The 14,048-nt window shown below is 39.8% G+C and overlaps 1 protein-coding gene across 1 annotated transcript in view; it reads right to left on the bottom strand.

The window, feature by feature from the left end:
- The window catches only part of GNS (glucosamine (N-acetyl)-6-sulfatase), a 55,243-nt gene extending 41,195 nt beyond the window's left edge, over window positions 1–14,048 (bottom strand). Inside the window, exons 1-6 of the mRNA XM_081821999.1 lie at window positions 13,683–14,048; window positions 8,814–8,873; window positions 5,745–5,951; window positions 3,533–3,598; window positions 2,582–2,680; window positions 990–1,157 (exon numbers count right to left, since the gene is read on the bottom strand). Of these exons, the coding sequence (XP_081678125.1) occupies window positions 990–1,157; window positions 2,582–2,680; window positions 3,533–3,598; window positions 5,745–5,951; window positions 8,814–8,873; window positions 13,683–13,871 (789 nt within the window). The 5' untranslated portion in view covers window positions 13,872–14,048. The remainder of the gene's footprint in view (window positions 1–989; window positions 1,158–2,581; window positions 2,681–3,532; window positions 3,599–5,744; window positions 5,952–8,813; window positions 8,874–13,682) is intronic.

Below are 14,048 nucleotides of genomic sequence, written 5' to 3' on the forward strand. Positions count from 1 at the left end.
TATACAGCATATCCTCTTGTTGGAAATCCATGTTGGAACAGGAATAACTCTCAGAAATTCTGTAATAGAGTGACTTAGTTAAAATTTCTAAACTTACTTGCTTAAGGGAACTTCTATTAACTTCTGTCGGAACACAGAGAATGGCCCTCTAGTTCAAAACTCAGTTCTCTCAGCTTTAAAAATCCTACTTAAACATGTGCCTACAATGTGCCATGCAACGTGCTGCATATTTCTATCTTCTTTAATCCATATTGCAGCTGCACGAGGAAAGAGGACCTCCCGCTTTATTTATTTCTCCCACTTTAGATAGAAAAGCAGAAGTTAAGCATCTCGCTCAGTCAGGTCACTTGGCTCGAAAGTGGTAGTGCTGAGTCTAATCCAAGACTCATTCTGCCTACCACACCTCACCAGTAATTAAGATTTCTGGGCAACAGGCACAAGGCAGTACAGAACTTCTGCCTTTGAACCAGTGAACAGCCTACCCTCTGTGCCAAGGAAAGCATAAGTAACTGGCATATTAGGCAAGTATTTAGGTTGTGGTCCTTAATTATATTCCCTGCTCTGGCTCATTTCTCCATTCAACTTCCTTTTCTAATCATATTGCACTATGTCACCCCTTCTTTCCTATGCCTCAGGCCCGGTGAGGGCCACCCACAGAAGGCTGCTGCAGGCCTAGCTCAGCCCCATGGGACATGTCTCAGTCACTGCCACATAGGAGGAGAGCCAGCACAGAGATTAGCAGGAGAGCCTGTAGTCAAGAAAGATAGCATTTCTTTAAATATTTCCTGTGGACTGTCCAGCTAACTGGATGTGTGGCAGGAAGCTTACCTGTCCTTCTGAAGCAAGTTTATGCTATTATACTCAAGATAGGTACAATTACCTTTAAAAGATCTGGAAGGAAAACCAACTACATGGCCCAAAGGCTCCCTAACAAGGTAATATACAGTTACTTATATCAAGTGTTTAATTCAAGGGTTAGGGGAAGCTACCGTTCCATGGATGTTGAAGTTCTTATTTCTTGGTGCAAAGACGTTCTGGAAGGTCTTCTGGTACTGAGGTGCAGCTGTCCAAGGAGAATGAGGTGCTGGTGTGGAGATCATCATGAAGAACGGCTCAGAGTTGGACTTGTAGTCCAGGAAGCCCAAAGAGATGTTAGCCTGAGATATACAAAGATCTGTCATCTTCTATCTTACCCAACAGTTCAGGACTTGAGAGATGCATGCTCTCAGGTATACAGGAGGTATAGGGTCATATTAGTTTTTAATCAGTCTTAAAAATTTTAACCAATTTTAACAATCTTAACATTAACATAATCTATGTCACAGTTATTTACAAGTGTGTTGTTGGAACAAATATTTGGGTTTTAGGCAATACTTATTTAAAAAAATGGAAAAGCATACCATCCTAAAAAGCAAGTAAGATCTTAGTGATTATACATGATCTAAAAATTGTTACGCCTCCCATAAGGAAAGAAATAGTAATTTGGCCTTTTAAGGATTAGCTGCATTAATACGGCTTAGAGTATGCCTCTGATGCCTTAAAGTATATAAAAAGAGAGTCAATCTAATTCACAGTGGGACAGGTGGATTAAGTTACCTTACTCTTAAAATATACAGAGCATAGATATCATAAGTTATGCCAGCTAAAGCAGTTAAGCTAAATGAATAACATTAAATCCAAATACCTCACACCAGGATTTTAATTTATATTGACTTACATTTTTCATTTGCTTATCTGGAGATACATTATGAAAATGAAAGCATCCCACATACATGCTATGCGCTTAATTGTTCTAGTTGATTTATAGCTTGTTTATTCCCACCACTAAACTCAAAGGATATTGACCATCCCACCCACCTGCTTACTCCAGCCCTGTCAGAGGCCTGTGGTCCCAACATGCAGAGCACACTTCTGCCTCAGTGCCCCCAGAGCCGTTGTTCCCTCTGTCTGTGCACCCTTTCCACTGATCTGCACAAGTCACTCTCACCTCTTTAGACGTTATCTAAGTAACCCCCATACCTTGCCTTATTTGTCTACCTGATCACCAAGAGGGCTTCTGCTCCATTTACTGAACACCTGCTATGCTGGGTGCTGAAATATTTGGTGAATAAATACTCTGTGGAGGGCTGTCATTAGAAACACCTCAGACAGGAAAGCAAAGTCCTAAATTCACCCAGTTTCAGTAATTTTTATATAGAAATCCACAAAGCCTTAAGAACTCCCAGTCCCTAGCTCCCCATCCTCATGGTGAAGCTGTCCTCTCATAGTCTGTGAGTGAATCTGGGGTCAAGAGTAAAAACCTCTAAAGTAAAACCTCTTCAAAGTAATCTCTACAGTCTTAGAGATTAGCCTTTGGAAAAGGATTTGTTGCTGGAATTTCAAGAACATTAACTCTGAGCCTGGCTTAGATACAAAGAAAAATGCCCTCAGGAGTCTTTAATCAGTTGGAAATATTTTTGGCAGGTAAATGAAGTTATTATTCACTTACATTACTCAACATGACCAAGTCCAAAGGTTTTCTAAGCAGAGGTTTCAATCAATTCTGAGCCAAACTTGCAAGGACAGAGCTTTGATAACTCACCAGAACATCTGTCAGGTAGTCCACACTGTAGTTCTCACCATGCTTCCGTGCCTTCCCATTGATAGAGAGGGTGTAATTATAGTATTTAGAATTCTTTTCCTATTAGACAGGAAAGTAAAATTTGTTAAGAGGTCAGCATACCAAATGAAAGTCAGAAATCAGGCAGGGCTAAACTATACTCTGTTCAAATCGTGGTAAGACATTTTGGGGCAACTGGGTGGCATGGTTGGTTAAGCGTCGGACTCTTGGTTTTGGCTTAGGTTGTGATCTCAGGGTTGTGAGATTCAGCCCTGCATCAGGTTCCACGCTCAGCGTGGAGTCTGCTTGAGACTCTCTCTCCTTCTGCCCCAACCCGCCCCCCCAGCCCCAGTCATATAATTTTTTTTTTTTTTAAAGATTTTATTTATTTATTTGACAGAGAGAGAGACAGCGAGAAAAGGAACACAAGCAGGGGGAGTGGGAGAGGGAGAAGCAGGCTTCCCGCCGAGCAGGGAGCCCGATGCGGGGCTCGATCCCAGGACCCTGGGATCATGACCTGGGCTGAAGGCAGATGCTTAACAACTGAGCCACCCAGGCGCCCCAGTCATATAAATCTTTAAAGAAAAAAAAGGCATTTAAAAAAAAAAAAAAGGTAATTACCCAAGTTATTACTGAACTGGATTTTTTGACTAGTTTTATTAACTATTAGCATAGTTTCAATAATCTGTCGTAGTTTAAAAAGCCACAAGTGGATCAGATAGAACAGACAAATATGTAACTAAACCTTGTGTGATGCGGGAAAAACATCCCCCAGAGGAGTGACTCCCAAATCAACAGACTTTCTTTTAAGAGGATAAAATAGCTAATCATAAATGCAAAGCAACTTATATCAAAATCAGAGCTAAATTACAGAGTAAATATATTTTACTGTAGGGCTGTGTATAATTGTCACAGACTTCAATAATCACTCACCAAGGCATACCAATAACTCCAGCCTAGAGGAACATGTTCTAGTCCACCGGCATCTGGGGCTCCATACTGAAAAGCAAGACAAGCAGGACATCAGAAATGCTTACACATGACCAGATCAGAAAGAAAGAGGAAACTTTTAGAATCCTTTTAGATCAGTGCCTGAAACCAGGTACTCAATTTCCCCAACACATAAATCCAGTCAAAAAGTAAAGAACACTATAATCCTAGGAACTTCTGAAGCAGGAGTTTGCAAACTATGGCCAGTAGGCCAAATCTAGCCTGCCGACTGTATGATCAGCAAGCTAAGAAATTTTTTCCAACCATTAAAAAATACAAACAGCAATCAATAGAGGAATATTTTGTGACATGTGACAGTTTTAGAAAATTGAAATTTCAGTGATGAAGATTTTTGGAACACAGATGCACTCATTTTGGTTTGTGTATGTCTATTGCTGCTTTCATGCTACAATGGTAGAGTCAAATAAAGGAATCCCCCTTATTTGCAGTTTCATTTCCCGTGGTTTGCAACCACGGGTGCAACTGTAGTCCAGAAGCAAATGATCCTCCTGTCAGAAGGTCCCGATGCCTGTCATTGCCCTCACGTGATCGCATCATGTAGGCACTGTACCATCTCACATCATCACAAGAAGGGGGAGTGCAGTGTAATAAGATATTTTGAGAGATACAACATTCACATAATTTTTATTGCATTATATGGTTGCAATTGTTCTATTTTGTTATTAGTTGTTAATCTCTTACTGTGCCTAACTTAGAAGTTAAACTTTATCACAGGTACATATACACAGATAAAAACAGTATACATAAAGTTTAGTACTATTGTGGTTTCAGGCATCTCCTGGGGGTCTGGGAAAGCATCCCCCGTGGATAAGGTGGTGGTGGGGAACTACTGTGATCACAAAAGAGACATATGGCCTGCAAAACCCAAAATATTTACTTCTGGCCCTTTCTAGAAAAAGTCCACATGGCTTAGGCTACAGAGTTCATTTCCTGAGGCAGAGAATGAATAACTCCAACTGACCTCGTGGCTAACAACAGCCGAAATAATCAGACTGTGAGCTCTCAGCCTATAACTTCACTTGTCCTGATGATGAAACCTACTTTTGGAGCTCAATTTATTTGGTGAGATGAATTAAGTAACCACAGAATCATCCCATTTTATCTCGACAAGGTTTAGTATTGCCCATTTAAGGAAGAATTTAATACATGAGAAATCTTTGTATTTTGAATTTCTCTGAATTTTGTATACAATTAAATGATCTTTGATATACAAAGTAGTGTAAATTCTCTTTATGACCCACAGCCTTATCTCAATAACTTAGTATCTGTACTTATTTCTCATGATTCTTTTCAAACTGACTTCTCTTCCTTCAAACTCACAAGCTTGCATATTCTCCCAATTATTGTGGGGAGAGAAAGAATGAACAGAAAATTCAGATCAAATATTAGTATCTCTAGCAACCATGGATAAAGTATGTAAGAAAATGTACATCTTTTCTTTGTCTTGCAGCCCCAGTTTTACTATAAGAGATAACCGAGATACTCTCAAATAAACTATTTCCTTTAAGTTTGAACTCTGACTAAAAAGCTAATGTGGTGGTGAACCCGGGGGCCATGAAATCTGGCCTTGGCAGGCTATAATGGGTATCCCTCCATCCAGGCGCACAAGAGGCCAGCACATCCACCACTAAGCCATATGCTTTAGTGGCCTGAATATCCCAGGCTCTGGGTGTCTTCCCTCAATCACTGATGGCTCCACATTTTGTTCCCATTTTTCCAAGTTAGAAAATGGGGTAAGTCTTAAGTTGTTATAACGCAGGAAAGGTGGTAGGAGGAAAAAATTCTTCATTCTCATCCTGATAAAGGGGAAATGGAGACAAAGATACCATGACAGCCACATGAGAAGCGAAATTCTTGAAGAAAAAGGGGAAGATGCATCAGACAGCAGCAGTCATAGGACAACTTTTAAATAAATGCCATAGGCTATTTAAAGGAAGAACTATAGTACTTAAATCATGTAAATATGCTCATGTAAGTAAATTCTTGTTTAATGAGCAGATTAGGAGAAAACAACATATACAAAAAAACATTTTAACATGACTCAAATGGATAACTAAAAGACAACATGAATTACATTAATTCACATTTATAAATCTTTTTTTTTTTAAAGGAATAATTAGATCATTCAACCTACCTCATTTAAGTATTTCCCTGCGAAAAAGGTCTGATAACCACACATCGATCTGAGAATTGCTGGGAAAGTATTTGGTTCTTGGATCTTCTGCCAAGACTTACTACTGCAGTTTCCCTCTAAAGTGTTGTTAACAACGTGATGATTATGTGGGTACTTCCCTGTCAAGATACTGGCTCTGCTCGGGCAGCAAAGAGCACTTGGCACATACTACAAAGGGAACAAGCAAAAAACCCAGTTACACAAGAAAGATGGATTTCTCATCATTTCTAAAGAGAGTAAAGAAAGCTACTTAATACTCTAACTTTGAATTTCAAGTTTCCCGTGGAATAGAGTTTTTTTTGGTAACACATGACACACTTCTGAGCTGTTTTAAGTCCCATAGTAGAGAAGTAAACCAGATAAAAGAAACCAAGAGAACAGATTTTTCAGTTGGTTTCTTTCTGCAGAATAAGTTATTCCAATCTCATCTGCCAAAGAAATATGTACAGGATAGGAGCTAGGTCTTTTTTTTCTTTTTTTTAAGTAGGCTCCATGCCCAGTGTGGAGCCCAAAATGGGGCTTGAACTCAAGACCCTGAGATCAAGACCTGAGCTGAGATCAAGAGTAGGACCCTTAACCGAATGAGCCACCCAGGTGCCCGCCCCTAGGAGCTAGGTCTTAACCAAAAATAAAGAATTAGTACTACTTGAATCTGATGTAGCTGAGAGGCACAGGTTCATTTTCAGGATAATCTGTAGCTTTATATATTTCCTGTATCACTTAATACACTGGACATAGATTATTTTTTCTACTCTACATTTCTGTTAGCTACTATCATCAATAAACTTTGCCCATTCTACCTAATATTTGTATACGTCTTAGTACACATCACCAAGCCACTTTACAGAGAATAATACTAGTTTATACTCGCACCAGCAGGGAAGGAATGCTCATTCAAGTACACCCTTTGCCACAATTACATATTACCCCTTTTAAATAATTGGCATTTCTTTGGCCTTTCAAATTGGATGTGGCATTTTTAAATACTGGTGAGGATTAACATTCTCCACATGCATAATGACCACCTGTGTTTACGTGAATGATTTGTTCATGTGCTTTGTACATTTTTTCCTCCTGGGGCATCAGCTTCTTGTTACATAAAATCTGAGTAAAGGGAGGACTCAGTCATGTTACAAATATTTGCCATTTTTTACTTCTGCTTTTTAAATTTTGTCAGATATTTGACTTCTGTAATTTTTACATTGGCAAGCCTTTTAATCCTTTTGCTTTTTTGTCTGCTGACCTATTTTTTGGTCAATCTCACACTGTTTACTGTAGCTTCATATTACATTTTATTATCTGGAAGGGCAATTTCCTCCTTTAAGAAATGACCTTGATTGTTCTAACCTACTTATAATTCCAGATAAATTTAGAATCACTTTATTCAGCCTAAAAAAAATCTTGCTGGGATTCTGATTAGGATAAACTAATCTTGGGTCTTCCCACAAAAATGATGGGTGTGTCTACATATTAAGTATTATTATTACATCATGCACAAAGTTCTGTAACCTTATTTATATAGGTCTTAACCATTACTGGCCACCACCAGCTATATCTAGAGTCTGCATTTTCCTGCTGTATGAATGGGCTCTATTCTCTCTCCTCCCCAGTACTTCTCTAACTGGTTATACAGGAGAAGATTATTTTTATTTTTCATTTCTACTTTACTAAACTCTATTAATTTAAAAAGTTTTCAAACAATTCTATGTTTTCTAGGTAGAAAATACAAAGAAGTGGAAATAATAATTGTGTCTTTTTCCAATACTCCAGTTAATTCCGCAGGACTTGTGCCAATGACTAGACAATCAGAACAGCATTAAGTGACAAATATTAGGCCCCTGTCTCATCTCTAACAGCAGTGGCCTGAATCTTTCACCTTAACTATAAGGTGTGCTATTTGTTTGAAATACTCATCTTAATAAGGATGCATTCTTCTAACAGTTTAATCCATTACCAGGAAAGGATGCTAAAATTTCAGAGGACTTTCAAGCGTCTATTAAGATTTTGTCTTTCAACTACTGATCTTGTTGGTGGACAATATAACAACTACCATTATGCAGTATGTACTATAAGTCAGGTGCTGATATGAGTGCTTGCCTTACACCTATCTACTCATTTAATATCACAGAATCCAGAGACAGCTTTTAGTACACCCAGTTACAAATGGGGAAACCAAGGGCCACAGAAAGGTTAATAACTTGCCCAACGTCACAGTTAGAAAAGAGGCAGAGAGAGCATTCAAAACTAGGTGATCCAGCTCTAGAATCTGTGCTCTTAAGCAAAACACTATGTTGCTGTTTAATGGATTTCCTGATAAGCTAGGCTACTACTTACTTGGTTATGTGCATGGTTCCTGAATTTGATTTATTAGTATTTTATTATGGATCTTTCCATCTCTTTGCATCTCCTTCCTTCCTTCCTTCCTTCCCTTCCTTCATCTGGGCTCCACACCAGGCCTGAACCCCCAACCCTGAGATCAAGACCTGAGCTGAGATCAACAGTCGGACGCCTAACTGACTGAGCCACCCAGGCGCCCCGCACCTACATTTATATATACATATATATATTTATATCTCATACACGCACATATATGTGTATATATACACACAGAGATGTTTGTTTTGTTTGGTTGCTATTACCTTTCTCAGGTTTGACTGTCAGGGTTAACTGGGCTTTGTAAAGTGGCCCGCAAGCGTTGACCACAAAGCAATTTACATAGCATGAATGTTAACTTGATTATTACAATCCATTTTCAAACCTCAAACAGTGAGGCTTTAAAAAAATTCTCTAGTTCTGAACTATAAATCAAACTGGCTTAGAAAATACCTACACTGGACATAGGTTCAATTCGTAAAAAGTAGTATTTCAATTAAAAGAATTTAAATCACATTAAATAAAGTCCTTCCTTTAGATCAGGCATTTAACTAGGGAAAAAACCACAAAGATTACATTAGACTCCCCAAAAGAGAGTGCTTCTTCTTAGAACATGAACAGAAAGTCTCACAAAATTAAGTTAGCTTCAAAACTTACAGCACTGGAGAAAGTCATCCCCATTTCTCCAATGAGAGCCTTGGTTTTCTTTAGTGGTGTCTGTGAAGTAAATAATCATCTGTTAAACCATTTCCTCCAATAAACAAAAACACACAGACCAAACCTCATGTTTTTTGCATCTCATTTGCAATGATCAGCTCCAATGGACACTAAAAAACCGCCAAAAAGAGTCCTGTGTGATTCTGGAGATGAACTTACAGTCAGTTATGTCCCATGCAAAAGATCAGAGGGGTCATAATGCCTGAAGGAAGGGAAAGTTCACAGCTCATTGCATTATTCTAGCAATACTGATTTCAATATAATGAAATTTTGGTGCTATCTTTCGTCACCAGCCCCCTCACAAGATAGATAAAGCAGATCTCCATTAATTCATCTTTAGGAGCAAGATGTGGGCTAAGAGATGAAAGGAGCCTTCCACTCTTTAAAACAGAAATAACACTTAGGTTTGAAAGCCAGATAAGGTCCTGAGGCCCAGAAAAGGACTCAAATATCACAAATCCAGTGATGGGAGTCCAAATGCACGCTTTTCAACTATAAGCTCAAAACCCCATGCACTAGACCAATTACCACCTCAGGTAAGGACCTGAACCAGGTGGCAAATAGTACAGACAACAATTAATCTCAAATCCTAGAGTGAGGATAGAAGTCTGAAGAAGGCCATTTAAATACAAATAAATACAAATAAAAGGAACACTAACAATCTTTATTCAGATTCCAGACAACAAAAAAGTACCACTGAAGAGACTCTAATTTTAGTTGTATTGTATGAATCAGTTCATGATGATTTTGAAGTACCTTTGAAATCTAAGACCATATTTAGTGCAGTTTTAAGTATACCTTATTGTGTAGTAATTCCTTAAAGATAATCTAAATATATAATTACGTTAACAAGGGTCTTGTTTATAATACTGTATAAATGACTCTCCCCCACAGTTTTATATAGATAGTAAAAAACCTAAAGAACTCATAAGCTCAAAAGGATGAAGATTCTAATTTATTTAAGAAGACCTTTCATAATTTCATGAGTAGATCTGTAATAGGTTCCCAGGAAATGCTACAGATGTATAAGGTCTTCGTTAACCTTCAGAAGCAATGTCACCAGCTATGATCTCCACAAAACATCACTGAGTGCTACCTTCAGGTAAAGAATATTGGGCTGAATGAAACACTGGTTTGACAAGAAATCTGAGTTATGATGACACAGGAAGGGGAAATGAGAATACAAAGTGTAAGTGGGGAAAAGGACTATGTGAGTTGATTATATGGGACTTAATCCTCAAACTGGTAAATATGCAAAACTACTGAAGAAATATCTGATTTACAGTAAGACTATACTGTGTGATTATAACCCATTTGTTAAACACTTAATGTGTGCCAGGCACTGATGGAGGCCAGGACGGACAAAAGACAGAAGGTCCTTAACCTCATGACTTTTGTACTCTTGGGGACTTAAACTGACAGGTAAACAATCATTTCAGGCAGTGAAAAGTGCTATGAACGGAATAAACCAGGATGACGTGCTTACACCTGGTGAGAGGAAAGGGGGAAACTACTTTAGAAGGGTGGTCAGGAGAGGCCTCTTTCAGGAGGTAACTTTGGTACTCAGAGTCACATTATGAGGAGGCCAGCCATGCAAAGATCCAGGAGAAGGTGCTTCCAGGCTGAGTGAATAGCAAGGACAAGGGCTGCCGGAGAAGAGGCACATGTGAGGAACAGAAAGGTGGCGAATGCGGTAGAAGCAGCACAGCAAGTAACGGAGACTATGGGGTAAGACAAGGTCAAAGCGTTAGGCAGGAGCCAGGAGATGATGCAGGGCTGCATAGGAACACAGATTTTAGTGTCAGTAAGAAATTTATATTAATGACCATAATTTTTATACTGCTAACACTAGTACAGTGATAACCATAATCTGTGCTAAACCAAACAAATCCTAAACAAGAACCACCCTGTACTGAAAATGTGCATGTCCATGCTAATCTGAATGCTAAAATGGACCCTTAAGATGTCAGCAAAGATAGCTGCAAGGCCGGTCAGGTCAAGGCTGTACAACATTGCTTAAGCAGTAGCCAATCTTATACCTGAATATGGGTAAATGTGTTACTTTACTCCTCCAAAGCAAATCCCTTCCATAAAAATCCTAAGGAGTCATTTACTTTTTTGGCTCCCGTGTACAGCTGCTCTGAAATAAAATTTTAACATTTCTAATAATCTATGGCTAATTTTTTTTTTTTTAACAACGAAAGACCACCTTGCTTTTAAGCAAAGACATGATGTAGTCTTCCCCTATATTTCATCACGGCTCCTTCCTTCACTTCCTTGAAGTTTTGACCAAATGTCACTTTTTCTAGAGTGAATGATTTTAAAAAGAGCAACCTTTGCTTCTGTGAAGAACAGTGTGTTCATCCCGCCATAATAACATTCAAGTAAAATAAAAAAATAGGAACTGTTCCCTAAGCAAACAAACCAAAGTCCCACAGATGATATTGCAAGAAATACAGTGAAATGTTAAAGATGATGCATAAAAGACAATTTCAAAGATGACTGAAATATTCTACGTGAAAAAACAATCACACAAGCACTATAATCCTTTGACCTGAGCTGGTCTGGTTGATTGGACTACTGTTTATTTTGCCAACGATGGCAGCAATTCATAATCTTTTTTGAGTCAGACCTCACTCTCTCCACAAAAATGAAGATATAATACAGAGTATTACATATAAATTAAGGACTTCCATGATCCCCCCCCCCCCCCACACACACAATGTCCCTGAGTATCATCTTAAGAATCTCTGGTCTGAGGTATAATAAGTGAGTAGCTGATGTGGGTATGTGGAATGACATCTGGTAAGTATTATCACAATATTCTAGAATATGAGGAAAAAGTGGAGCTTTAAGATCATAAGACACCAGGCTTTCCTACTTATTAGCTATACAAACTTTGGCCAAGTTACTTAACACCCTCTAAGTTATTAGTTTCCTCTTATTGAAGGGAAGGACAACACGTACAGCAGAGGACTCCTGTAATGACTGAAGCACAAGTATAAAATACTTCATACTCTAACAGCTCCAAGTAGGTTTTCAAATGCTGTTATTGTCTTAGTGCTTTCCCTTCAAGTCCTGTTTGACAACTAGTGGTAGAATACTCTGGAAAAGGCTACAAGAGAAGCCAGAATACCCCAGCGAGTTGGGAGCATTAAATTTGACTTGTTCCCTCCACTCAATTTTGGCTCTTCTCTTTAGTATAAACACCTATAAAAAAGAATCTGATACTAGTTTAAAGAAGCAAATACGACTAACATGCTAAGGAGAAGATACCTCAAATCTACACAAACCACATCTGTGGTAAGAATTAAGAAACTCAATTCTGAACACCTTATATTTCAGTGATAAATTTTTGTTTTCAACAGAGATGTAAAAGCTTGACCTTTTAATTGTTTTAGTCAGTAAGCTATTACTAATTTTTGATGGAGATGGCTTGCCTTTTCTAGACAAAACACTTTTCAAGGACACACACACACAAATTTTTTTAAAGGAATTTTGTGAGGAGGGTCAGTGTAGTGGTGGGAATGGGAAAAACAAAGTAAATTCCAAGAGAGCAATTAAGTCAAGACTCTTCAATGTCAATGTGGCAGAGCAGAAATAAAAGGCAATGAGGCATATGTGGCAGGAAGAAGTGTGGAGTCAAAATGCAAGCATCGGAAACATAAACTAGAAAAGTTTCTCATAGTCGTGAACACAGCCCTGAATAAGAAATACATTTTCATACATAACCCAGAAATATATATATGGATATGTGTACCTTTACCATATGTACCACATGTATCACACCAACATTTTCTATTCTACTTTATTCCACAGGAAAGTAAAAACCTGGTAGCTACTCACTAAACTAATTTCACAACTCACTTATGGGTTGAAATCGGCAGTTTGAAGGACACTGAGCTGAAAGCAAAAACAGAGCTGAAAGCAAAAACAGAACTGAAGTGAAAAAATAAAGGATATATATATATTTTCTTAAAGATAAAAGAAATGCCATACCCAAATCAGAGCACTCGTCAGCATTCTGACCTGTTTCAACTATTCAACCGCCTTGGGAAAGCCACTTTCTCGGGCCTCCATGAGTAGGGGGTTGGGTGAAAGCTCCTGAAGGTCATAAATTCCAGAACTCTAAGATACAGAAGCAAAATTCACTCTGGGAAAGAATGAGGTCTCATGACCAGGCACATTTAAAATGGAACGCGGACAAGAGTAGCGAATGCATCAGCCAGGTGTTCAATTAGGCTAATTGAATTTTCTTGATTCTTGTGAGGCAAAGCGCACCCTCGATAGTTCGACAACCTACCTACCAGATTAGTTCATTTCAGCACTTATTTTATAAATATCAGGCACAGACATTGTACACGGAGACAAATACAGAGGTGCCGCAGGTCCTTCAAAGAGAGGGCTGGACTTGTCCTCAGATCCTCTAATCCAAGAGAAAAACACAGCTTGCGTGCTCTTAGCTAGCACCTGCTCCTCCTTGGTTCAGCCCATCCCTAACTGGCGTCCACCTGTTTATTTTGAGCTATGAACGCGAACTCCGCAGCACTAAGGTCCAGCCTAGGAGCTCTGTGTGGTGCGTGCATGTGTGCCTACTCAGAAAAGACGCGGGAGAGGGACGCGGGAGAAAGAGGAAATAGAGTCCTGCGGCCTCTCAAACTTGCGTAAGGGGTCTGGCGTGACAAAAGCAAAACTATCCAGGGCCAAGGCAGCCAGCTGAGGGAATTGGGGTGGGGATGGGGAAAGCGGACAAGAAACCTGGGGGTCAGCCCGGGAGATGGAGGGGCGGGGCAGAAATAGAAGAGTTACCATGCCGCCGAGCACTTCATCCTGGTCGTCGGTGAGGAGCAGCACCACATTGGGCCTCCGAGAGCCCGCCGCCACCCCACAGACCCTCAGGCAGCTCCCCAGCAGCAGCAGCAGCGCCGGGCTGCAGGAAGGCAGGTGACAGGGGCTGTTCCGCCGGGGCCCACTTGGGGCCAGAGGCAGGAGCCACATGGCGGACAGGGCTCCGGGGGAGGGGCCCCGGGACCGAGTAGAGAGGGACGCGCAGGTGTCTGAAGGGCAAAAGGCGGATGAACCGCAGGAGGAAAAGGGTGGCCTGGATAAGGCCGGGGGCTGGGGTCAGGCGTTTTCTCCCCTAGCACGATCACGTGAACCGGGGACAGGGGGCGG

Source organism: Leptonychotes weddellii, chromosome 5 (genome assembly GCF_054177405.1).
Source record: "Leptonychotes weddellii isolate Sample4059 chromosome 5, ASM5417740v2, whole genome shotgun sequence".
Lineage (NCBI taxonomy): Eukaryota > Metazoa > Chordata > Mammalia > Carnivora > Phocidae > Leptonychotes > Leptonychotes weddellii.